Genomic DNA, 27,422 nt, shown 5'->3' with positions numbered 1-27,422 from the left:
CATTCTAGTGTTGTCAAAAGTACCGACTTTGGTACCTATCGGTACTGAAATTTTAAAAACGTGACACTTTGAGTGCTGTTGAGCGGATTCATAAACATCTCTGATTGGCCATTGTGTTGACGCGCTCATCGGATATGCCTGTGATTGGCTACAATGATCAACGCGTGGGAGAGTTTGAAAACACACGGAAGTGTTTGAATTTGAAAGCGTTTTGAAAGTGGGAGCGCGAGCGATTGAAAGCAGGCGTCTATCAGTGGACCGATCCGTAACAGCGCTCAAAGCGTCACGTTTTTAAAATTTCAGTACCGACAAGGTACCGAAGTCTGTACTTTTGACAACAGTATCACATTCTTTAAAAATTTCAGTATCGATTTGGAATCGCGGTCGGTAGACGACATGCAGGTGTTTTTCTCATTGGTAGCCGAGGAGCGGATCCACGGCAGTAGAGGCGGCGCAACTACAATGCTCAGTCTATAATCCCACCCACTTTGAAGCTGTAACTAAACCGCAGTGGAAAAGCAAACCGAAAGTAAATCAAGCCGTGCCGTGCCAAGTCGTACCACGCAGTGGAAAAGCGGTTTCAAACTGGTTTGAAACAACACAAGGTTGTTACATGATGACAGAATTTTCATTTTTAGGTGAACTGTCCCTTTAAGGGTTTGAAACACACTGGAATCTGCAAGACTTAACAGTGATTCATGTTGTAAATGTTTTAAATGCTTATTGGCTGACTGTTGAGAGGTTTGTGGTTTCTGTTGACGTCATTCTGGATAAGACAGCAGTGTGTCTCACATGGTCCCGCCTACTAAGGCTGAATGTCCATTGGTCATTGGACAGTCTTGCGTAAAAATCGGTAGGTAATACACTGAAGTACCAAATGATTCTTTAAATAACTATGAAAGTCTGTGTTATTTGTGTACCATATTGATATTCAGAAAACAAAACGCTGTAAGACACGTCTTCACTGGTCCATGTTCTCAGTGTACGTCCTCCACAGTGACTGTTGAAGTTTAACTGGGAAACACTTACGTTTTGTGTTTGTAGTCTTTTGTATGCTTTTTTGCATGTGTGGTTGAGCAGCTTTACATCCTTCCAATCTAGGCTCAGAGGGCAAAAACTGCCGAGTGAATCCTGATTCTTTCTCGTTCATACTGAAATCTCATAGGTTGTTCCTCCAACACCAGTCACTTTCTTCACCCCTCCTGCAGGTTTGTGTGAGTGGGTGTTATGATTGGCCACGTTTTGTTTAAAAGTCGAGCTGAATGGTTGGTGGGGGGAAAAAATAGAGAAATTTAAGAAAAATTAGGATGCATGTGGAAAAAGGTAATAATGCAGCCAAAAACACGTTGGATGCAGTAAAAGTGTTGTAGGAATATATGCATTAAATGTAACAGAGACAAAGCAAGCAAGGCACATTCACAAACAAGGGTTCAAGTCAACATGAAATGACATGCCAATTTATTACCATAATATTATGCAAGGATTTTATTTCCAAATGACTGGAAGGTCAAGGTCTGTTTCAAATGTTTTAATTTGCTATTATTATTGTAACCTTCCTTACACTAGTCAGGGCTCAAGGATTTTTCTCCTGGCCAGTTCTGATTTTCACTTGCCTTCAATGCCCTGGCAACATTTACACTGGCCCAAAATAATGATTCATTTGTAATATTATCAATATATATTTTAATATGAAAAGAGTGGTGCAGGAATGATGTATTATTGTAGGCCAGGAAACAGCATTTTAGCACTTCTGGTTTAGACGTCATGAAGTCAATACGGTTTTTTTTTATGGATTTTTGGTTAAATGCCTGAAATAAGGTCTGTAGTGAACACAAGCTCAAGATATGTTCACGTTTTATTCTACAACATCAAATACATCAGTAATATACCTTGTGAAGTTTTTTATTTATTTATATATATATATCTTTAACTTGTCTTGAAAAAGGCAGTTAAAGGTACAATTTGTGATATTTTTTTCCGCTAGAGGTTGCTAGAAGCCTATTCAAAGCAAAGGCGTAGTTTGATGACGCCAAGTTTTAGAGCAGAAACTTGTGGTCTCCATCTCAACGGACAGTGCAAAAGAATAGGGATTGGAGTCTGGAAGAACTCATGTTCATGGATGCGATTATTAACGTTACTGTAGTATGAAGCAGAGCAGGACCGAGTGTTGTGGGAGCTGAACGAGGGGCTGGGGCGATTGATCAACACACGCCTCACGAGCAGCTAGACACTACTTCCGCATTTGTCCACGGCACTGTTGTCATGTGGTTTCTACGTCAGTAAAGGCGGTAACAAAGGTAACTGACGTCATTGACAGGCGACTGCACTGCCCCGTGTCACCATTTAGAATGGGAATTTTCTCATGATTTACAAGTAGTTGAAAACATTAGAGATATTGTTAGTAATCAGTTGGACAAAATGTATAACACTAGCCTGGTGGTTTTGGATATTTCACTGCAAAAATGTTACATATTGTACCTTTAAATGGGACTACAGACTTTGTCAAGGACATTCACTCACAGCAAATGGGCAAACTCACTAGTCCACTTTTAAAGCCTCACTGTGTGCATAATCACACTCTTGCAGTCTATTTTAACTCAAACTTGGAGAAAATGTTTTTAAATAAAGACCGAAAGAGTTCTTGAAAGCTTAATGGTGACATTGATGTCATGTGACCATGGTGTAGTTAATTTACAGTCTACATTTAGCTTTTTACTTCCACCGATTGTATTTAGGCTTAAAAATTCATAAAAGTTGTGTTCATTTGTGAAGATTATCATAATGAACAAAATGTGTATGAATCAGAAACTTTTGTTGTACAGAGCTTATTTTCTGCAATAATCCAAAAGATAATTGACAAATCCTACTGTGTTTTTGTCAAGGGAACCAGGGTGACGCTAACTTCCGGGTCGGCCAACAGAAATATGTCATTCCTGCAGTATACTATACTATTATATTCAGAAATTAGGATTTTAGAAAAGCTTTTTGACCTACAACAGTAGCCTAATCCGCCTTGGTAATGTCAGGCAAAAGGAAGTTTTTTCAGAGAAGGAAATGATAAATATTACTGGGAAATTCTAATGTCAGACTGGTAACACATTTAGAAAGTAAATTATGTAAATTTTAATATGTTGACTTTTAAGACATCAAAACTACAAAATAAGACGAACCTTAGCACAGAGACAGAGTCATCCTTATGGCCACAAGGCAGGAGGAGGAGAGGGCAGAAGAGAGCAGACGAACGTAAAGAAAGAGAACAGAGAAGGAAAAAGGACAGAGAAAGATGGACGGTGCGTACAGAAATTTGAGAGACAGTAGAGTGGCCATGGTTTGCAGGAAGAAAGAGACAGTGTTACTGAACAAAGAGAAGAAGAGAGACCAAACCAAATGAATACAGTCACGAACACTGGACCTCAATGTTCTACTTGACCATCACACACAGGCGTGCAGGTTATTTGGGGCGGGGTAAGAGAGAGACGGCTAAAAATCTGCAGGCATTACTCACTTCTGCATCGGAGTCCCGCCCCCTGAGGTAGAGGGGCGGTGCTGTAATTCGGCGCCACCTCCGTAAGACAGTGATTTGCCCAGAGGTGTATGGCCAGGGGCGGGGCCAGGAGGAGGGGAGCCCAACGAGCGAGCGCGAGGAGAAAGGGGTGGAGCTCGAGAAGGGGGTGAGCTTGTTGGGCGCAGGAAAGCTCTGTTGGGGGAGGGTCTTAGGGGGGCAGGGCAGGCCTGGAGAGAGCCCTCCCTCTGCTGAGCAGACAGGAAAGGGGACGTGTACCCCAAAATAGGCGGGGGCCCCGGTGCTGTGCTAAGAGAGTGCGGAGGGTGCGGTCTGGGCGGGGACAGCTCATGAGCAGCAGACTCAAACTCTGGACTTTCGGACGGCGTCAGCAGGCTTTCGTATGACAAGCTGCCGTTGCGCGTCTGATTGGCTAAACTCTTGTAGCTAGTGGAGGTTGTACCCTCAGAGATGAGGGGCCCAAGGGCATTGTGGGCCGTTTGGGCAGAGCGAAGGCTTGAGGAGCAAGAGGCTGCTGCTGATTGGAGGAGGGTGTCGGTAAAAGAAGGGTAAGATCGCCCGCCAAACGCAGAGGCCCCACCCAGCCCCACCGAGCCTGCTCTACCCCCCTCCCCTCCCCCACGGCACCCTGCACCCCCTCGGCTTGACAAACTGGGGTCTGAGCGGTAGCTGGGCTGCCCAGTGGTGACGGGGACAGAGGGAGATTCGGTCATACTGTTCCCTCGACTCATCTGAGAGGAGAAAGAAAGACAGGAAGTATAGACCAAACGTTCCCGACAACTGAAGCATCACCAAAGAGATGAAGGATGGCACACAACTCAAAGTTTGAGCAAACCACACCGTATAAAAGGGACGTACGGAGCCCCTAAGGGGACATAGTGATGGGGGAAAAAAATGAGATTGGAGGAAAAATTCTACATAAATACTTCGACCAAGAAACTTTGCATTTGCTTGGAAAACTTTTGGATTGTTCCGCAAGTTTTACATTCAATCAAACTGAAAAGCATAGAAAAACTATATTTCAATGCTTTTGCGAACAAACCCTTAAAGGGGTGGTTGATTATGATTTCGCTTTATTAACTTTAATTAGAGTGTAATGTTGCTGTTAGAGCATAAAGTACATCTGCCGTCATTTTACGCTGGACTGCTTCACAAACGGTGGTCAATTCTATGCTGCATTTGCACAAAAGATTAAAATGACGGCACATGCTAGTCGAGGAGTTGAATCAACTACACAGCAGCTGCATAAATTTATCCACTAACCATTCACAAACGTCCAGATGCATTCTATAAGTTGTAACTTCTTCCTGAGTCTCTCCATCAGTGTCTGACTCTGGTTTGAACAATGTAAGGATGAACACCGTTACTGACAATCATCATTTTGGCTGCGAGAGATTCTCCAGCTTTGATGTTGAGCAACCGAAGCGTGAGCTGTTAAAGCCCCACCCTTTTCCCCGCCCTCTACAGCAGCTCATTTGCATTTAAAGGGACAAAAACAAAAATGATGTGTTTCTGCTCACACCCAAATAGGGGCAAATTTGTCAAGCTATAATAAATGATCTGTGGAGTATTTTGAACTAAAACTTCACATACACACTCTGGGGACACCAGAGACTTATATTACATCTTGTAAAAGGGGCATTATAGGTCCCCTTTAATCTCAAAATAAATCATATCTGAAATTTTTTTACTTAATTAAACAGACTGGGGCAAAATATAGTCACTGCAAGTTTAAAATACTTAAAGGTGCTCTAAGCGATGTCATGCGTTTTTAGGCCAAAACATTTTTTGTCACATACAGCAAACATCTCCTCACTATCCGATAGCTGCCTGTCCCCTGAACACACTGTAAAAAAACGCGGTCTCTGTAGTCGCCACAAGCTCCAAAAACGGCAACAAAAACAAACTGGTGCAGCCTGGACCACGAAACATAATAAACATGCTCCAGCCAATAACTGACAAGAATGATTTTAAATGCGCATTCATGTTTCAGGAAGCACGGAGGGGGAGGAGGAGGGAGGGTCTGTTTTGTTTGACAACACTTCGAACGTCAACAGGAAGTTACTCCACCCAGGATTGCTTAGAGAACCTTTAAAATAGCACATTATAAGAGAATGCAAAAGTTTTGCAAGCAAACAAAGTGTCTCAGCAAAATACAAAGGAGTAAATGCAAAAGTACTGAAAAATCTTTCTTCCCATCTCATATTTTTCCCCACCTTTACCCCTTAGGGGCTTCGTAGGAACATATGGAGGCACAAGAATTATGTTTAAAACATCAAGGAGGATTTGACACTATTCATGCCATTTTTACAGAATGGATTAAGGAAAGGAAAGGAGTCAAGTTATGCTTCAGAATGAGAGGAAAACGGCAACAGGAAAGAGTCCAGCTTGAATAAAACGCAACAACTGCAGAGTCAAAATGACAAAACACAAGAGCAAGGTGCAAAACACCATAACAACGGACGACTCACATCTAAACTTACTCGCTCACTGACTGCCAGTGATTTCAGATAATCAAGAAAAATAATAAAAGAAAGGATTAACAAAAACAAAAAAAGGAAAAAAAAATGCAATGCAAACCTCAAGTGCATCATGATTGTCTTAAACAAAAAATATATATTTTACAGTTTTTGCTTATTAGACTTACCTTGCTGGAATGTGTGGAGGCCGTGTGGTTTTTTCCTGGGCTGCTGTAGGCCGGCCTATATTTATACAATGAAGGTGTGGGTGGAGCCTCAGTCAGCAAGCTGCACTCTGAATCAAAGAAAAGATTGTTATAAAAATATATGATTTTTTTTCCTTCAATCTTTACTTGACATTATTGGAAAAAGCAATATTGCTCATGATCTGACATCTCTGATACATCTACATGTGCACTAACCTTCATTTTGTGTGTGAGGCAACCCAGGGTATCTGTGCTCTGGTTTTGGTGGTGGAGGGGGATCAGCATCAGTGGACTGACTCTCCATTATCTCCAGACTACTTTTAGACTGAAGTACACGCACACAGAGCAACTCTTAGCAAAAATAGCCTGTTCAACTAAAGGGATTTTATGAGCCTACTCTAAACAGAGATCTTTAGCATTTTATGTCAAATACTTTCGAAAGCAATTTGATCATTTCAACTGTAGAGACACAAAATGTCTGAAGAGCATGACAAATACTAAATAATGAAAAGTTTGGAGGTAAGAATGAAAAACGGTGACTGATAATGATTTTTTTTTTTTTTTACAACCAATGTCAATTATTTTTGTGTTTAAACGTTAGAAAAGCAGAACCAATATTTAATATTTTTTTTATACATGACTTTTCTGTACAGCAGTATCCAAATAATTACTAGACTACAACAATAACACATCAAATTCATTATTAATATTTTAATTATTATAATTTATTAAATACGCAATTTAATAATTTAATGACCACTTATTAAACAGTTAGTTCCTGTCCTTGATTCTGATTGGTCAATAGCTGTGTTTTATTCACAGTAGAACACTATGACCGCTTCACCCAACGGTTCTGTGTATCGCTACACAACACCCTTAGCAACCACTCTCAGCAACGTAAACTGTTTGTCCTCAGGTGATATTGTTCATTGAAGCTTACTGTATTATGTAGAAGAGTGTTGTGAGAAAGAGATCGACTGAGCGAGTTTATTACCTGCATTCAGATTTAGCATTTTCCTTCAGGTCAGTCCTATGTTCATAATAAAAAACCTGATTAAATGTCTGATGTATTATCTTGTCTTTTTAACAGTTAAGGGGTTTTCCCATGACTGACAGCGCTAGTCAAAGCATTTGTCAGTTACGTCTTGTTCCGTGTTCACAACAGTTCAGTCTTTTCAATGTAAATATCATTACTACTGACTGACACACTCATAAAGACAGTCTTTGCCGCCATCTAATGGTGTAATAATGTAACTTCTGTTGCTGTTTGCGGTCAGGGACTATTTTTTCTGGCGGAAGGAAGGCTTTTAGTGATTTTACTTCATGAAAGTTGCATTGATACATATTTTTGGCTTTAATATTTGTATTGTGTGATAACCGTTTTATAAAAGCAATAAGGTACTCGAGGCTAGTGCTTTATCATGAATAAGTCACGGCTGAAGGGTGTTATTAGGCACGATGCGAAGCAACCCCTTCAACCGTGACTTATGATACAGCACAGCCTCTTGTAGCTTATTGCTTACTTATTGGCTGTCTAACATTAATAAAAAAGATAACCAATTTAATATAAAAGTCCAAATATGGCTCAAAAACACTGCTCAAATGATTATCAATCAATGTCTAATTATGTTTCGCTTTATGGTCTGAACCTACAACCTTTCAACACACATCTAATTTATCTATTATATTATATCTATTCTAAATTTATTATAAATATATTATCCTATATTTATTACATTATCTTTATCTATTTATTGAAACAATTTACACTACGCAAAACCAAAAAAACTACCATTACAGACCTACTCCATTTGGAAAGCGCTGCCAACCATGAATGTTAGCATGATGAAAAAAGTATGACAAGATGTTTGTACCTGCTGGACGCCATTATCCAGGACTTTAGCTGCAAGTTGGGCTTCAGATAAAGGTGGCCGCAAAAATGGTGGCTGGACCTGAACAGAATGAGGCTTTCGTAAGCGACCAAGATACCTGCCCAAAAAAACAAAAAAAATATTTACATACAATTAGAACTTCAATTCTAACAAAATCTGCAAAACACTTCTTTAAATAAGATTTTTGAACCTGGGAGCCTGTGAACTACACAGCACATGTGCAATGTTTTTCAAACATCCGTGTGTGAAGGGGTTAACACCGCCTCTGAACTTCCCAGTCACCTGAGGTGAAGAGAGGAAAATTGAGAACACGCCCTTGTAAACCAGACAGAAAAAGAACATCATTCTGTTTGACTAAACACATACAATGTGGACAAAAGATACACATGAACACACACACCTGTTCATTGGTCGTTCTCCCTCTGGCTACAAGCACAACATGGAACCCAGTGAGTCCCGCAACTGGGACAAAAAACAGACCAGCTACACACATCACTGCCATACTGAGTAGTGTGTTAAGGATACCAACAGAACTGAACAGGTTGGTGTGTAGTTTATGTGCACATGCATATGCATATGTGAGTGCATTATGTGTAAAGGATACGTGACTCCAGAGTGGATCTGGTCCAGTTGTTTTGTGTGATGGAGGATGTATAGCAGACTGAAGCCAAACACATCCATAATGTGAATAGTGAGCGAGAGCAGGAACAGAAAGAAATAACGATAGTTCCGCCTCCCAATGCAGTTGTTCACCCATGGGCAGTGATGGTCAAACTCCTAAACACAGACACACATGCATACACACATTTAGACCATAAAAAAAAGTCAAGACTACGATACTACGATGAGTATGTGTGTACCTCCACACAGTTGTCACACACGGAGCAGTGTGAACAGCGCGGTGGTCTGTAAAAGCGACACGTGGAGCACCATTTCATCCGCACCTGAATGCCCCTCACCTCCACCGTCTTATAAAGTGGAGCACGGAAATCATCCTCTTTATCCTCATCTTCCTCAGCTGTAAGACAAATGCGCACATGTCACAGCTCAAACACAATTTCATGAATACTGTCCAGGTCATAACTTCACACCAAAAGAAAAATCAAAGGAAAATGTAATTTCATCACATAGCTTCATCCAACGGTTCTGTGTATCACTACACAACACCCTTAGCAACCACTCTTAGCAACATAAACTGTTTGTTCTAAGTTGATATTGTTCATTGAAGCTTACTGTATTATGTAGAAGAGTATTGTGAGAAAGAGATCGATTGAGCGAGTTTATTACCTGCATTCAGATTTAGCATTTTCCTTCAGGTCAGTCATATGTTCATAATAAAAAACCTGTTTAAATGTCCGATGTATTATCTTGTCCTTTTAACAGTTAAGGGGTCTTCCCGTGACTGACAGCGCTAGTCAAAGCATTTGACAGTTGCGTCTTGTTCTGTGTTCACAATAATTCAATCTTTTCGATGTGAAATTCTGACACACTCATAAAGACAGTCTTTGCCGCCATCTAATGGCATAATAATGTAACTTCTGTTGCTCTTCACGGTCAGGGACTATTTTTTTCTGGCAGAAGGAAGACTTTTAGTGATTTTACTTCATGAATGTTGCATTGATACATATTTTTTGGCTTTAAAAGTTCCAAATAACAGCATCTATTACAAATAGAAATCTTATATATAAGAATATAAGACGACCCCTTTTCAAGATGTGCCTTTTGTTAATAGGCTTTTTGTGGACTAAATCTTGACTTTTAATAAGAAAATGCTTTTATTTGAAAGTAATTTTCATATTGCATATTTTTCATATTTTTATTTTTATTTTTTATATTGAAAGTATGGTAAATATTGGTAAAATGTAGCAACAATCACATTTAAAAATAAACACTTTATGGCATACCATAAAAATAACTTGTAGTTCTCATTTCCAGTAGATTTCACACCTTTTTTATGAAGTGGCATGTCAAAAAACACAGGTGTTTGATCCACATTACCTATCTGATCCAGGGGATATGAATATTTTATTCCTAAGGCTGATCACATAGCACTGAAAACACAGCAATTTTTCCTGAAGATTTGTTCTGCGGTGTAATGCTAATTCATTACGTCTCATCATTCTTATGGTGCATGTCCACTGGCGCAATTCATTCCTATGCAAGATTTACTCACATTTTCTCAATGTAAATTACGTTAAAAAAATAAAACAAAATGAAGTGCATACCTCTAGGAAAGATGCCAGGGTCCATGAATGTGGCCATACAGAAATTGGCCAGTGTGAAGAGGAAGACCACAACATTATAGAGCGGAATGGAGGAGGAGAACCGGTCTGACAGCCACGGACACCTGCACAGAGATGGCTCTCATTACACTTACAGTAAAACTGATATACTGAATTTCTGTATGAATTTATTTAGGTGCTACTCACGTGAAACAGAGAAACAGCGTCGTGGCCCCCACAAGGAAGGCGGTTGCTGCGGACACAGGCACATAGCGACTGGGGCGGAATGGGCGGGATGGGGAGGGGTCTCCGAGAGCCCCGCCCACACTGAGACCCACAGGCATTTGGAGGAGTAAAAAAACTGGGGAACAGGGGAAGCTGTCAGAGAGAGAAGGAAGCTTGTCTCCCACCTGAGTGAGGATGGTGTGTAGCCATGGCCGTAACAATAACTTTAGTGAAACTGAAATAGAATTATGTTCTCACAAATCAAGGTGCTTTTCTTTCCTAAATCAAACGTTAATGTAAAATAGTGCAGATGCTTTTTTTGTATATGTCTGTGCTGATACATAAAAAATAGACTAAATTCATATACGCATAATTTGTGATACTATGACTTACTACTGTAATACAAAAATAGCTCTAGTTTCATCAAAAATAAGTTCATATGGCTTGAATGTAACAAGATTTGGTCAATAAAAGGAAAATCAAGTGACAGCAAAGCTCTTTTAGTGCAAATCTCTGGTAAGCCCCATGTTACACTAAAAAGAGCTCAAAGGAAGCAGCAATTTGAGTTCAGGCATTCATACAGTATCGCTTAGAGACCAATGTCATATCTCTCACAGCATCACAGCAGATGAGTGCATGTACAACGTCAGGCTACATGAAGAAAAAAAAGGTTTTGGTGGGAGGTATACAGTGAAATAAAGTATGAGGGCAAAAAAAAGAAACTACAAGAAAAAAATGACTTTCTTTCTACAATCTCAATGGGAGTCTGGATTCCCCCTGGAACAGTCCGTCTAAGAAAAGATCGTAATTACTAGAACAAAATATAAAACAGAGCTCTTGATATCTTGTGCCCTAAATGAGAGCTCATTTTCCACTCTTCTGGGGTGATCTATGCTCACACTTTGATAAGAAACAAACTGGCCAAAAAGTAAGCAGAAAAACACAGTTTCCCAGGTCACAATCACATGAATCTTGCAAGTTTAGATATCCACATGATAACGTGGCAGAGTTGTTTTTCAGAGGTCCATATGCAAAAAAGGAACACCCACTGCTGAGTGCGTGTCCACCATAGCAATTGCACCCAATCCGTATATGTCCAGGGTTGAAAACTCCAATTCGTGGTGACACATGAGTGTGCAAAACCATTTTACTCCTGCATAGTGTCCCATGAGGCCTTTCTTTTCTCACATAGATGAGACTGATGAGTCTAGAATGCCGCCCTGCTCCTTTTTGATTCCTTTACAAGCCTGATCGGTTTCTATAAGAGGAAAAGATGAAACACATAAGATATGAACTCATGACCTGATCTCACAGATTCTTGGCATTCTCCATACCGGTTCCATTTCATTTACAGGCAGCCTGTATCATACAAATGATCACATGAACAAAGCGAAACATAAAAGACATGAATTGTGAAACCTACATCTGTGTACACACACATCGTGTTGAAACCTGATCATGCTTTTGCTGCCCTGTGTCACAACTTCTGACTCACCAGGAAAGGGTGTGCCTCTTTTTCCTGTATTCTCCACCACACCAGTTTTTTTTTTGTATACAAACCCCCCCCCAAACCCATCACCCCTTTACTATCCCCTTTTTCTCCTTGGCTTTGCTGTCCCATTGACCACACAGTGACCTTGAGCGTTGCATACAAAAGCCTTATTACACGACTCATAATCTTCTTTTCTTGCAGCTACTCCTGCTGTCTTCATTCACAGTACCAACTGAAAACCGATTCACTTCACGTGGGAATTATATCTTGATTTGATTCATTAATAAACATGTTAGATCATACCTGACCATCAACTTTTAATCAATAAAGAACTGGATGATGGATGTCAGATGATATCTGACCAGAGAGCATAATCAATAATAAACTGGAAAATTATGTTAGGATGTCACTGACCCACAAAGGCCATTTTAACATTAAATACAATGTAAAAGTGGCTTCAATGGTTTTTCCAACGAAAATGGCTAGATGTTATGTTTACAAGACAGGACCAGCTTACTATAATATAGATAGCTGCAGTGCCCTGCTAAGTAATAAAAAAAAAAATCTACATTTAAAATTCTTGTGAGCTGTCTACCTACTTTGACAGCATTTGTTGGCATTATATGTGCACTACACACGTTTGAATTGAACTATAATGCCCCAAAATGCTGTTTAGGTAGGCAAATCATTAACTGACACAATCATTCATTACAGCAAAAACACAAACCAAACAGGTGAATTGAGTTCCAATATTACTTAAATATCAAAACATAAACAATTTCAGACATGAAAACAAAATTCTGAATCAAAAACCCAAAACCCTACGGTTTTGTCCGTCTTCGTTAGCTTAACGTTACCACTCCAGCTAAGAATGTAGTCCTCCGAAATACTTCCTTACACAGTAAAACAATACTTCAAAACACAAGAAGAATGCATATTTATTCAATATTAGGGCAAATAACTTATGAACAACACCAAAATACGATAATTTAAGTTTTCATTTTGTGTTTTGCGTTCTGTTTAACTAGGCCGCAAAGTGAAGCCTCGGACTCCATTTATTATAGCCTCGACTGACGGAATCTCAAACGCGGTTATATTGATCCGATGTCGACACAGAGCAAAAGCAAATAGCAAATTGAGCCTAACACTTTTTAAATGTAATAACACATCTATTATGAATATCATCCACTGGTATATACTCACTCTGTGTCGGATATATCCACTGTTTACGTACTTTAAATGGCTGGCATTTAATCACACATCCTGTGATTTAGAGACTCGGTTTCTCTTCTACATCCCGGTCCCGGGGCAGCGGTATTATCTGATGGAAGAGGAGCTTCAGCTCTCTCTATCCTCTCTCTCCCTTAATCTCAGTGTCTTTCTACGGCCGACGAAACGGCTTTTGATCTGTATATGCCCGGGGCTGAAAACTCCCCAAGTCGTTTATCCGCTGTAGAGTCTGATAAGCCAAAAATAAAACTCTTTAACAAGGCATCATCTTCTTCTTCGGCAGCAGCATCATCATTTAAGGACAGGTATAGGACACCCAAACTGAGATCCGGAAGAGATTCGTATCTACACAATATCTATCATGTCAACATAATAATTGCTCAATTTGTTTGCTCAAAGGATGCAATTTCACTGAAGAAAAAAAATGGCATGCAGAATAACAGTCAAACTGGATTTGGTTTGTTTTATTGTATGTTCAGAAGGACAGATAAAATTGCAACTGAATTTATTAAAAATACAAATAATACAGCAGCTTTTACAAATGTACATAATTAAAATGAGCCCTTTGAAAACCAAACATAGCTACAAATACTTGTATGTTTCTATTTAAGGTCAATGAAGCGAATGTCCATGATGAGCAGAGTGTGTCGTGGCAGTGGTCTGGGCGCTGGTGAGAGAACCGTCATCACCTGAGCTTGTGTGTCCACCGCCGTCACCACTATGAAGCCACACACGGGGCTCTCTAGAATCCCTCTGCTCTGACCCGCACCTGCCTCGGCTTCATCCTCCACCGAACTCACACTCAGCACGTGGTGGGTCAAATCCCTGCCAGGGCTGACTGGGACAAGTTTAAGCTGGGTGTCGTCTTGAGACATACCCAGGGGAAGACAGGAGTCTGGAATAGAGGGCGCACCGATCTTGTAAATGCGAACATCTGAAAAGCGCACATCAAAGGCGTGAGGGTAAAAGGAAGTTCCACGGAAACCATAGAAGTATTCCCGGATCTTTTCGTCCCGTGACTCTCGCCGGCAGTCCTTGGAGCGCTCCACCACGCCACCAGATTTTGGAAGAAGGACGACACGTACAAAGTGTGGCAGGTCACGTTTAAGCTCATTGTAGAGACGCTCCTGGTCCAGGACTAGAACAACATCCACCTCGAAGGCTGAAGCACAGTGGACCAGAGCCTGGTAGCCGGAACCTTTGACCCATCCACAGGTGTTAATTATACAGCCACCCACACTAGCTTTGCGGTTCACTTCGCAGCGCTGGGAAAACACTTCTGCAAGGTTTGAAGTCAGCTACACACAAAAAAGAGAGAAAAAATTAGTCATTATAACAACATTCTTTTAATTTGTCTGGATTATTCATAGTGAAGTCAACATGAAACAGCATTCACAAGTCTCTTAAGCCCCTTTCACAGCGCATTGATCCCAGAAAATTGCCAGATCCAAATCCCGGGACACATTATCCGTGTATTTTCCAGAATCTCTGTGTGAAAGGGGCTTAATGCTCACCCAGGATGCATATTATAACATAATAAAATATTTATTCCTGTGATGGCATAGCTGAATTTTTAGCATGATTACTCCAGTCGTCTTCAGTGTCACATGATCCTTCAGAAATCATTTTAATATGCTGATTTGCTGCTCAAGAAACATTTCTTATTATCAGTGTTGAAAACAGTAGTGCTGCTTAAAATTTTTAATGGAAAAAATAACTTTTTCTGCATTTCATTGATGAATAGAAAGTTCAAAAAAACAAAGTTTTTGCAACCACGTAAAAGTCTTTAGTGTCAGTTTTGATCAATTTAGTGCATCCTAAAAAAAAAAAAAAAAAAAAAAAAACAGGAACATATACTGAACAAGTAAATGGGTTAACCATTTAATTTCATGTTTAAGAGTTTAGTTTTATATATCATATTTATATATATATTTGTTAGTTGTAGTCTTTTTAAAAAGGCTTCTGAAATAATAAACAAAGTGCAATGTAGTGTTGTCAAAAATATCTGAAACGCTTCCAGTACTCATTTTCCGCAGAACAGATACACGATACCAGCTGCGCTCTCTGACAGCGAGTTGACCGACAAACCTACCTCTCCCCTTACTCGTTTCATTAGCTCCGGATGAATATTGTTGGTGTTACAGAGCTTCAATTTCAGCGTGGGAATGCTCATATTGAGTATAATTTCACTCATTCCCACAGATTTTGTGCTTACACCCAAAGTGCGCACACATAAAACTGCCTCTCAGTATTAAATTGAGTTTTTCATTGTGCTTAAACTGTCAAATACACACAAAATAATGTAAAAATTCCGGCCTTGGCAAAAAATGTTTTAAGTGAACATAAACAGTTGAGAAAGAAAACGCACATGTAACAGTATTATAAATCCGTGCATCAGGTCTTAAAGTGACAACAGCCTAATATTTCTACAGCTAAATAATGAGATAATATTAAATATATTTATATATGGAAGTTTTTCCCCATGGTATCGATGTAAAAATTGTGGCTAGTGAAAATGCTGAGCGGCTAGTAACTTTGGAAACCACTAGACACAGTGGCTGGTGTGCTGTAAAATGATTTTTAAAATGAACACGTTACAATGCAACCAGCGAATACTACTTTTCCCTCAGTCACTGCCACATAAATTGACTTGGCTGTTTCATCAACAATTACAGAAGAAGAGCAAGAATTTATAGCTGCATTTAAGTGAAAGATTAATGCACTGCTTCTTGTTATTATTGATTAAACAGTGCCAGGATAGTTTGTGGCCAAGCTCAATCTGCTCTAATAATTTATGGCCAAAAGTTCAGTGTATCACTTAAGTATAAAGACAACAATCCCTTAAGTGCAAATTTGTTATTACCTTGTTGTAAAGTTTGATGTTTGTTCCTGGTGTGGTGGAGCCAAAGTGAAAAACAAGCGGGGCCTGCACAGAGAAGCCTTCTTCTACGTCAGCAGGACGCTCGATGCACAGAGCTGCCATAGTTCCAGGCACAGAAACCTGCAGACAAGAACAATTAAGCATGCATATAGCAATTCATTTCTTACAGTTCTGTAATGTTTAGCAGATGTTGCATTGATCGTTCAGGTATCTGTTACTCACGCTGCTCTGGCCGACATCCAGTTCTACCAGCGTAGGTCTTCGTCCCAGTCGCACAGCATAGTTTAACAACACTCGACATACTGTTGTCTTTCCCACATCAGTTGGTCCGACTACCATTACCTATGACAACAAACCCTGTTTAACCACAACTTTAAGGGATAGTTCACCCAAAAATTTAAATTCTGTCATCATTTACTCAACTAGTTCCAAACCTGTATGAATTTCTTTGTTCTGCTGAACATAAAGGAAGATATTTGGAAGAATAATACCTCACCCCCCATAGTATTTATTTTTCCTACTATGGTAGTAAATGGGTGGCGAGATTTGGTTACTGGCATTCTTTCAAATATCTTCCTTTGTGTTTAGCAGAAAAAAGAAATTCATACTAGTTTGGAACTACTTGAGATTGTGTAAATGATGACAGAATTTTCATTTTGGGGTAAACTATCCCATTAACTACAAATAGGTCTATAGTCACACAGTGGGGAAAAACAAATCCTGTATATGATGCATCAAGACGCATCTATAATTGTTTTATCATCGGATCGCAGCCCTCTGAATCCTAATTGTAATCACATAGAATTGTGAGGTGCCTAGAGATTCTCCTATTCTTCTGCTCACCAAATCTGCATTTAATTGATCAAAAATCAGAAAAACAGCAATATTGTAGAATATTATTACAATTTAGTTTATTTTAATGTAATTTATTCATGTGATGCAAAGCCGAATTTTAAGCATCATTCAGTCTTCAGTGTCACATGATCCTTCAGAAATCGTTCTAATAGGCTGATTTGCTACTCAAGAAGTTGTTGCTTATTATTTTTGTGGGAAAGTATTACTTTCTTTAAAATAAAAACCTACTGACTTTTGAAATAAATTGCTTGGGACATCTGTTAACATACCCGAGGGCCTCTCTCATTGTCTTTCTCCGCTTGACGTCTCATCTGCTCTAGAGCTGCATGGGTGTTGAGATACAGCATCATGGGGGTATCTTTGGACACATAAGCCACCTATATTTATGGAAGAAAGACATGTTTGAATTGATTCATGTTCCTTGTCATTGTATCCACCGTCATCCTTTTAGCCTCTCTCACCTCTGTCTTGCCTGAAAGTGACACAGTGCATCCATGCCAGGTGAACACAGCGATCTTAGAGCCTGGCCCGAAAGTGTACTTCTTATTTCGGTTCAGTTCGGATCCGAACACCTCTGCCATACCGGAGAACAGCTCGAGCTGGACTCGTTCTCCTGCTTCGACCTCAAAACGCAGTTCTGTCTCTTTCTCCAGGTCGAATCGTGTGCCTGAAGTCCCAGCACTGCCCGACGAGCTCAGGCCCTCCTCGGCTGACTTTTCTGGGGCTTCTGCAGTCATGGCTGTGATAGAGAAAGAACTAGGATGTTCAATGTTTGCGAGCTACTTTACTATATTTAAACATGAGAAGGTAACAAATGACTGTGCTATACTTGTTTGAATTCGCCCCCTCTGTGATATATCTTGGTAAATACTGTGTTTTATTTGAATTATGTCACACTGTATTAGCTTGTTACTGTTAGCCCGTTTAATATAATGAAACTGACGAGGTTGGGCTTTTGCAACTGATATTTTTTAATATATCGTAACGTGTTTACACTCTTCCAAACATCCACTGTTTAAACTGTACCTTGTAATTAACAGATAATCTCTTCTTTCTTCACAGCAGACCGGTGTGTTGTCAAACCAACACACCACAGCGATGGTGTCGTCGTGTCGCCTGGAGATGATGTCATGCAGTGGTTGACCAATGACCAAGATCCTCTCAGCATGCAGTTATTACTGCACAGATATGGTTATTTACTGTATTTTGACTCTGAATCTTTGGACTGTGTTCCGTAAATTTCATATAAATAAAGAATCGAAAAATTCGACTAATTTAAAACGTGTTCAGAATCAGAAAGAGCTTTATTCCACATATATATATATATATATATATATATATATATATATATATATATATATATATATATATATATATATATATATATATATATATATATATATATATATATATATATATATATATTCCTGTGATGCAAAGCTGAATTTTCAGCATCGTTACTCCAGTCTTCAGTGTCACATGATCCTTCAGAAATCATTCTAATATGCTGATTTGCTGCTCAATAAACATTTATGATTATTTTCAATGTTGAAAACAGTTGTGTACTTTTTTTTTCAGGATTCCTTGATGAATAGAAAGTTCAAAAGAACAGCATTTATCTGAAATACAAAGCTTCTGTAGCATTATACACTACCGTTCAAAAGGTTGGGGTCAGTAAGAATTTTGATTTTGATTTTTTTGAAAAGAAATTAAAGAAATGAATACTTTTATTCAGCAAGGATGCATTAAACCAATCAAAAGTGGCAGTAAAGACATTTATAATGTTACAAAAGATTAGATTTCAGATAAACCCTGTTCTTTTGAACTTTCATTCATCAAATAATCCTGAAAAAAAAATATTGTACACAAATATTCTGTACAATTGTACACATTAAATGTTTCTTGAGCAGCAAATCATCATATTAGAATGATTTCTGAAGGATCATGTGACACTGAAGACTGGAGTAATGATGCTGAAAATTCAGCTTTGCATCACAGGAATAAATTACTTTGTGAAATATATTCAAATAGAAAACAGTTATTTTAAATTGTAATAATATTTCACAATATTACTGTTTTTACTGTATTTTTAATTAAATAAATGTAGCCTTGGTGAGCAGACGAAACTTCTTTTAAAAACATTAAAAATCTTAGTGGTTCCAAACTTTTGGACTGTACTATATATATATATATATATATATATATATATAAATATATGTGTGTGTGTGTGTGTGTGTGTGTGTGTGTGTGTGTGTGTGTGTGTGTATACCTATAATATCTTGTTCTTCAAAAAACAAAAGCAAAGAAAACTTCTAATTCCACATAAAAAGGTCTTCTATTTTGTTATTTACTGGTTGAATATTCATCAGAAATATGGACCATTTTGACCCTTTTAGAATCAAAATAGCAAAATAATCTAAATGTAACAAAAAAACTAAAAATAAACGTATAAACAAAACAAACAAAGATAGAAAGAAAAACACAAATCCAGAAAAACTGTGGAAGATTTGTGTAATTAATGTAGGCTAGCCCAATCATGTAACGTCACTTTATTTATTGTAGGCTATTTCTTAATTTAATTTGCATAATTTATAGTCTTATCGTATTTTGTTGATACTATTGTATGGCCTATATGCTTTGTCTTTCACTTGTGAAGATGTCATGCGTTCCAGCTGCGTTATGCATTTATTTTTTTTAAAGCACAGTAAATAAATTAAAATTTCTGGATTTTGAATCTTTGATACTCGACTGAGAACCGTTTCCAAAACATTGGTAATACTGTGCTGATTTTTATACAGACCACCAAGACATTTTAAAGGAATAAAGTGAGACTTTAATGAAGCACAGGTCAAGGTGATGATTTCAGGCTATTCTTGAGGCAATGTTGAGCTCTGCTGGACTTATGGATCTTAACATTGACATTGTGTGGTTTCTCTCATAAAATAACAATGATCAAAACTGACAAACATTCAAGATTTATGGCATCTTATTTGATGTGTTCTGTTGTAAAATCTGAAGTTTGATATGTGATGTTCATTGTCCATCAAGGACGACACTGGTCTCCTTAGGTAAACTGTTTCTGCTCCAGAACATTTCATTTCATCCGGACATGCTATTTCTGCTGGTAGATAAGTATAACTTTAGTATAATAATTGAAATATACATTTATTAATTGTTGCATCTGTTTGTTGTTCTTTATTACAGGACTGAAGGCCTCATCATATCACGTAAGTATAATTTTAGTATAATAATTAAAATATGCATTTATTAATTGTTGTGTCTTTTTGTTGAAGGCCTAATCATATCATGTAAGTATAATTTTAGCATGATTAATTAAATAAATTGATTGATTGTGGCATCTGCTTGTTCTTTATTAGGCTACAGTATGGATTGTCAGCACTGATTTCCCTTAGAAAATTCATTTTAAGACAGACAATGAACAGGGAAGAAATAAGCAGGGAAGCTGCTCAAAGACACATATGTAAGAAGTAAAACATCTTTGGATGTCCCATACTGGAAGAGACTTCACACAGAGGTGCGCAAGGGTATGTAAAAATATTTGTTGACAGGCATGTAGGACATCATGTTATTTAATTCGGGCTGAATATAATAATTGGATGAACATTTTTTGGTCCTGCGCCTTCCACAGACAATATATATCTATAAAAATAGACCATTTAACATCAGGATATGAGGAGACTTTCAACTAGTATAACAAAAAGTGTTTCGGTAGAGAATCACCTATTGCACCTTTAATTTCTAATTGTCTTGTCTTGTGTTCTTTCTGTTCCTTTCAAGACTCTCAGAGCCAAACATGAAAGACAAATGATCTACAGCTATATAATGAGATCCTGACTTAGTGCTTCAAACATTTAGAACTGTATTTTACATTGATTTTTCTGTGTTGTTCTAATTTATTCATATAAAAATACACAAAAAGCCAATAAAAAATACTTTTCTGTACAAATTAATTTGAATAGGGGTGAATTCAGGGTGATTGGGATACTTTTTGCCTTTGAAATGACATGGAGAAAGTGTCCTAATCAACCTGAATTCACCCCTATAATTTGTGGTCCTTAAAGAAAAAAACGTCTTGGTAGTGGTGTAAAACTCTATTACTCTACATTATCTCTCATATTTAAACAAATTAATACTGTATAATGCATGACACCCCCTATACCGGGACATTTTCAATGTTTTTACCACACACTTCAAACTTCTAAAACACCTTGACTGCGAAGACTGTCAAGACATTCCACACCAGAAGGTGGCACTGTCCGCGTCGCTTTATTTCTTCAACATTTCCCGCCAAACACTTCAGATGTTGCCGCAATGGCGACCCGAGCCAAATCAGGTGCGTAACACAGAACGTGTCGAAAACTTTTTAATGTCTTTAAACTAGATTAGATTACTTTTTCTTTTGTGCTGCGCTTCACATTAGCAGAATATGAGTTTTCGTGTTTGTCATGTTTTGTATGTTCAGTGGGAGTCAAGGTGGTTGTGTGAGGTCACGCCTTCTCAAGAGATTTTACATTAGGCAAAATCTCATACAATCTCTCAAATTTAAGTTCGTATAATTAACTTGCGAACGAGTATGAATACATATCGATATCGTATACAACCCAATAACTACAGGTTGACTGAAATTACTTTGTTCATAGCTGATGGGATGCAGATTTAAATGTCCTTTAAATTGCTGATTTCTGCTTTTGAGACCATAATAAATAATAATTAGACTACAATTATGAATATTATACAAATAAATATTGTGTATTAAGAATATTAATGACAACAAGTATGCAAAGTGGGTTTGTAATCAATAATAAGCAAATAAGACCTTATTGTAAAGTGGTGGTGTATATAGGCTATATATATAATATATATAATGCAATTTTGATTACCAGTTTATTGTATGCAAAATTGAAACTCTTTGATCCACTTAAAGGGTTAGTTCACCCAAAAATGAAAATAATGTCATTTATTACTCACCCTCATGTCATTCCACACCTGTATGACCTTCAGAACGCAAATTAAGATATTTTTGTTGAAATCCGAAGACTCAGTGAGGCCTCCATAGCCAGCAATGACATTTCCTCTCTCAAGATCCATTAATGTACTAAAAACATATTTAAATCAGTTTATGTGAGTACAGTGGTTGAATATTAATATTATAAAGCGACGAGAATATTTTTGGTACGCCAAAAAAAAAACAGAAATAACAACTTATAACGTATAGTGATGGCCGATTTCAAAACACTGCTTCAGGAAGCTTCGGAGCGTTATGAATCAGCGTGTCAAATCAGCGCTTCGGAGCACCAAAGTCACGTGATTTCAGCAGTTTGGTGGTTTGACACGCGATCCGAATCATGCTTCAACACAAAAGATTCATAACGCTCTGTAGCTTCACAAAGGTCTAACGGGTGTGGAACAGCACGAGGGTGAGTAATAAATGACATTATTTTCATTTTGGGGTGAACTAACCCTTTAAATATGCAGGTCGTGGTCAGAAGCGCAAGGCTGATGCAGATTCAGAAGCAGCTGCAGTGGAGGAGAAGATAGAAAAGCTTGATGGCGTAGAGAAAAAAGATGAAGAAACAGGACAAAGGGTTGTCATTGAGCATTGGTGAGAACACATGGCTAGTTATTTAAAATGTGTTCATGAAGTGTTGAGTGTGTAACATTTTGTGCGTTATTTACAGGTGCTTTGTTTTGCTACTTTGATTTTAAAGCCATATTAATAGAATATATTCAATCAATTGTAGTGTTTTACATGTATGTCTTCATGTTATTAGAAAAGGAAAAACTCCCTCATAAAGATAAAACGGCACCTTAAAAAAATGACTTGCAGGTGACTTGCCCTTTTAATAAAAAAGCTCTGACGCCGTTATATGTGGGTCATGTTCATATTCTTGCTGCTTTACAGTAAAAGCTGACGGGTCTACGGGCGGAATGCAGAAGGTGTGCGTGAGGCACTCGCGTCTTCGCACCCTGATCTTCAGGTGGTACTCAATCCACAGAAACCTCGGCGGAACAGCTTTGAGGTCACACTGATGGACGGAGACAAAGGTAAAACTGCCAAACAGTATCCATACTTGTCTCTTATCTGATGCCTGAGTAACAAAATTGTACAGCACAATTTATGGATGTCCAAAGAGTTGTTTACATATGCTGCCTCTGTGTTTCTTTCTCCTGAGCAGAGATTGTTTTGTGGTCTGGCATTAAGAAGGGTCCTCCACGCAAACTGAAGTTTCCCGATCCTGCTGAAGTGGTGTCTGCCCTGAAAAAAGCACTGAAGAGCGAGTAGAGGTTATAAGGAGACAGGTGAGAAAATGCATTTTTTTGCTATTAACTTGTTTTTAACATATTATAGCTTTTGTTAATAGCAATAAAATGATTTTTTCCTAATTCATTTTCTCCCTCTAGTCAATCGTCTTTGTTCCTGGACATTGGATGCATAATGATGTTAATGGACTAATGGGAAAATTTCCCCGTCTGTTTTCTGATGAGCAGCTCTGTTGTTCTGGTCTGGATAATTGACCTTTTCTTGTTTCTTCTGTTAAGCTTTCAAACTCTTAATGTTCTGTTTTGCTATTACCTCTCTCTACTCTGTCAATGTATGACAAATCACTTTTTTTTTTTTTTTTTTACTGTTTGAATACTAATAAAGCTAGCATGATCTCCCTTTAATCTGCATCCTCATTATACTAATCAGTGTGGGGGAAAGTTACTTTTAAAAGTAATGTTACAATATAGTTACTCCCCCAAAAAATTAACTATTTGCATTACTTTTTATAAAAAATAATGAATTGCATTACTTTTGCATTACTTTTTTTTCACTAGGGGCCTGTACCATGATGGTAGTTGAACAAACTCAGGGTTATAGGATTAGTTTCGAGTTGACAAAACCAAACCACTCCAATCCAGCTTTGTTGGTACCATGATGCTTATCAACTTTCTTTGTCAACTCAGGCTTTGGTCTTGAGGTGTAGCACGTGCACATGAATGAGTGACATCAGTGGTGAACAGCCAATCACATGCCTTGCATCAGAGATAAACTATGATTCACTTCTCGCGAGACAGCCAGCGCGATTCAAAACTCTTTTGCTGAAGGTTAAGAGATTGAAGAAAATGAAGTATTTAAACTCTTTTACACTGATGAAAATACTTGTCCATGAAAGAGGATAGATAAAAGAAAATGTCTTGCTCTATCAGTGCAAGTTAAACTTGTGAAGTTAGTTTATATAGTTGATAATATATAGCGATAGAGACTCAAAAATGTAAGGTCACATCATATTTCAAGTTTATTTACAGCTTGTTTATATTCCATATGATCTGTATAAATATTCATTAAAACTAAATGCTTAACTGCTAAACTAAAATCACTTGTGTCTAATGAATAATAAAATAAGTAATTATCATCAAAGCCCGACAATTTTGTTAAATATTGTTTTTGCTATATAATGACCTTTAATTTGGAGGAAGATAAACTGGGGAAGTGACTTTATTGTGTTGGATGTGTCAGTGTCAGTTTGCTCACATCTGATTGGCCCAATTTTGGTTTGAGATCTCTAAACCAGAACATAACCTACTCTGGAGCAGGTTAGGCCGTGGAGCGTAATTTACTATGGTGATAAACACCACTAAAAGCCTAGTCACTTTCATGGTACCTACAACCCAGGATTGGCACAAACTTATCTGGTTAGCCAGCTAATCCGGCTCCATGGTACAGGCCCTTGGGCTGGGCTTGCTTTTTTCTTTTTTAAATAAATAATAATACGAACGTGTATTTTTTTGGAAAATATAAAGGCCCTTTCACACCAAAAGTGGAATGAATAAGCCTCAGGCTGAAGGAAATGCAAATTCACACCTGTACAGTAGAGGTCGCAGCTCAAACAACCTTTCAGCTGTGCTGCCATTCTGAAATGCAGAAGAATAGGATGCAGGGGAAGAAAGATCAACATTATTTCTTCAGCAATTAAGTTGCTTTAACATTTAATCACTGCAGGTCTGCATAATATTCTGAATTTGCATTTCACTGTTTTTATTTATTTTGGGGTATACTGAATCTGTTTTTGTGCAGGTGAGAAGTAAATTCATACTCGCATTTAGAATTACAATAACCATCATGTTTACACTGCGCACACAACACCCGATTTCTCTCACATGGGGACTGAAGAGGTGTCCGCCATTACATGGGAAAACAAAGTAGCTTCTGTGACTTACTTGAAAAAGTAATTCAGATTTTTTTTAAATTTACAAAATAATGCATTACTTTACTAGTTACTTGGAAAAAAGTAATCTGATTACATTTCTCTCATTACTTATTAATTGGCTGATTGCTTGGGCAAAAATAAAGCCTAGCCAGGGTTGACTGATATTATCAGGTGTATTATAGGTAATGTTTCAAGTAAAATAAGTGATTTTAAAGTTGCAAAGTTTATGATGTTTAAAAACAATGTAAATGAATTTGTCAGTTCGTCATATTTCCTCTGGACCTACTTTTAGAAAAAGTAATTGCATTTTAAGATTTTTATGTGGACTGCATTATGACTTCCTGAGCATTTGTTCTTTCAAGAAGCATGTATAACAAAAACCCATCTCAATACAGTTTAAAGAAAACTTTATTGTCAAATAAGATGGTGTCTGCTGTAAGCAGTAAGTGCTTTTTGTTAAGACTTAATCGACTGAAAGCATTATGTTCCCAACTGCTCTTCTCCAGGTAAAGCTGGAATAGAAACCACAGCCTTATATCAGGCCATAAATCCATTTTCTTTATCCAAAGGTGGTGCTGTTCCAAGCCACATTGGCCGCATCCATATCAACAAAGTTTATATAGATCCTGAAAAACAATACAAGAAGTTTCACTAAACAAACATCAAACTAAATTTGACATGTACAAAACAACCCATTATATGAAAAATGCATATGCATTTTAAAAACTACAATTCACTTAGAAGTTTGCAAGCTTAAACTTTATTTTTGCACAACATTCTGGTAAATGTTCTCCTGGTAAAAGAGAGCCAGCTGTATTGAATGGATCTACCTGTCAGGTGAAATGGCAAGGTGTTTGCTTAGCAAGCCCATAAGAAGTTTTGAGTATTGCTTTTGCGCGCCCTCGATCTTTCCGATGCTGGTGAGAGAACAGAGCGCGCACGGATCTCCTTTTCCCCCGAACATCATCATCTGATCTGGGATGATTTGTACGGCAATATACTGTATCAATATAAAAACAGACAAGATTAAACAGTTAATAATGCAGTTCTTTTGAATATTAACTTTTCAATTTGTTCATAAAACGATTCGGATCGGACCAAATCGATCCGATGAGCGGTTCTCGAGTCAAAACAAAAAAAGTGTTTCATTATCGCATGATTTAAACGAATATATGGTTTATTATAAAATTGCTGCAAAAAACTGAACTGAAATACACAGTAATTTAAGACGAGGTATCGTAAACTTAATAAACAGTAAAACAATGCCTACAAATGGATTTATTGGAACATTCTAGATTCATGCTGTTCTGTCACTGTGATAACGCGATAACAGAATTGCGTCAAGACGTAAAAGAATCACTGAATCGTTTTTTGAACCGGTTCTTTGAAACGTTCGAAAGCATGATTCAAGGAAATGAGTCTGACCATCACTAGACTAGTAAAGCTTAAATCGAGACAAATAATGATGCATAGGCTGACTAACAGTTAAATGTCTTTAGGTTTAAGACAATAACAAACCAAGATGACTTAAGCTACAGCTAAGAGGATAACTGTACAGTAATCTCTCGTATGTTTCGTTGTCTCGTGGCAGTACTTATAGTCCTTCATTCCATGCATACTAAAATAAAAAAAAGTCAAACGTTTTATATATACAAAAAATAAGAAGAAAACTGCAGTCTGCTCACCTGCGCGGGTTTGCCCATCGCTTTGGCGAGCTCCTGCGTGGCCTCCGACAGCAACTCAGCAGGAACCGAGTCCTTTGCTACATTTGTGTTCACCACGAACATCGGCATGACTGCAACGGAGAGACAGGCACGTACTGCAAAATAGTGCAAAGTAGAAGGATGAACGCCTTCGCGAATGTGTCCAGATGTGAGTCCTGGTTGAATAAGGTAAGTGACCACGATGCCAGTGCTTCTTCTAGGCTACCGTAAAACACCGCGTGGTGTGACCCAATAAAGCTTTGACAGATCCGGTGGCATTCCACAGTTGCTCGGCTGGCGCATGCAGTCCGAGATGCACAAACTGTCATCTTTTCTTTTTGGTAATAAATTGAAGACAATTACCTGTGTGTGCCATAAATGGCGTGTGACTAATTACTCTAAAATAAATTTTTATTTATTATTTATATTATGCTGAAACATCTAATAATAATAACAATACACCTTATTTGTGTAGCACATTCCAAACAAGGAATGCAGTTCAAAGTAGGCCTACTTCACAT

General features: G+C 38.1%; 4 protein-coding genes across 6 annotated transcripts; 1 reads left to right on the top strand and 3 right to left on the bottom strand.

The window, feature by feature from the left end:
- Positions 1-102: 102 nt before the first annotated feature.
- zdhhc5b (zinc finger DHHC-type palmitoyltransferase 5b) lies at positions 103-13,587 on the bottom strand. Of its 3 annotated transcripts, none has more exons than XM_067388897.1 (12): positions 13,223-13,587; positions 10,510-11,785; positions 10,306-10,427; positions 8,941-9,098; positions 8,685-8,857; positions 8,481-8,583; positions 8,271-8,362; positions 8,063-8,177; positions 6,405-6,513; positions 6,171-6,277; positions 3,506-4,254; positions 103-1,258 (listed from the first exon to the last, which is right to left on the bottom strand). In XM_067388897.1, exons 2-12 carry the CDS (start codon positions 10,644-10,646, stop codon positions 1,147-1,149), a joined length of 1,977 nt encoding a protein of 658 aa, XP_067244998.1. In that variant the 5' UTR covers positions 10,647-11,785; positions 13,223-13,587; the 3' UTR covers positions 103-1,146. The 3 variants fall into 3 exon arrangements, with proteins under 3 accessions (XP_067244998.1, XP_067245002.1, XP_067244999.1); XM_067388901.1 differs by having other exon boundaries at positions 10,510-10,663; XM_067388898.1 differs by having other exon boundaries at positions 13,254-13,587.
- Positions 13,588-13,707: 120 nt separating this feature from the next.
- On the bottom strand, positions 13,708-18,112 carry clp1 (cleavage factor polyribonucleotide kinase subunit 1). Its single transcript, XM_067381785.1, has 6 exons — positions 18,012-18,112; positions 17,447-17,724; positions 17,255-17,362; positions 16,353-16,472; positions 16,113-16,250; positions 13,708-14,547 (listed from the first exon to the last, which is right to left on the bottom strand). The coding sequence occupies exons 2-6, from the start codon at positions 17,720-17,722 to the stop codon at positions 13,852-13,854; spliced, it is 1,338 nt and encodes a 445-aa protein (XP_067237886.1). The 5' UTR covers positions 17,723-17,724; positions 18,012-18,112; the 3' UTR covers positions 13,708-13,851.
- Positions 18,113-21,280: 3,168 nt separating this feature from the next.
- selenoh (selenoprotein H) lies at positions 21,281-25,490 on the top strand. The gene is made up of 5 exons (XM_067381770.1): positions 21,281-21,339; positions 22,482-22,608; positions 22,909-23,051; positions 23,183-23,306; positions 23,409-25,490. Exons 1-4 carry the CDS (start codon positions 21,318-21,320, stop codon positions 23,287-23,289), a joined length of 399 nt encoding a protein of 132 aa, XP_067237871.1. The 5' UTR covers positions 21,281-21,317; the 3' UTR covers positions 23,290-23,306; positions 23,409-25,490.
- A 108-nt stretch (positions 25,491-25,598) lies between these two features.
- Positions 25,599-27,142, bottom strand: mif (macrophage migration inhibitory factor). The gene is made up of 3 exons (XM_067381755.1): positions 26,884-27,142; positions 26,029-26,198; positions 25,599-25,824 (listed from the first exon to the last, which is right to left on the bottom strand). Exons 1-3 carry the CDS (start codon positions 26,989-26,991, stop codon positions 25,758-25,760), a joined length of 345 nt encoding a protein of 114 aa, XP_067237856.1. The 5' UTR covers positions 26,992-27,142; the 3' UTR covers positions 25,599-25,757.
- Between the last annotated feature and the right edge of the window lie 280 nt (positions 27,143-27,422).

Source organism: Chanodichthys erythropterus, chromosome 1, assembly GCF_024489055.1.
Source record: "Chanodichthys erythropterus isolate Z2021 chromosome 1, ASM2448905v1, whole genome shotgun sequence".
NCBI classification, from domain to species: Eukaryota; Metazoa; Chordata; class Actinopteri; order Cypriniformes; family Xenocyprididae; genus Chanodichthys; species Chanodichthys erythropterus.
This window is presented reverse-complemented; position numbering and strand designations above follow the sequence as displayed.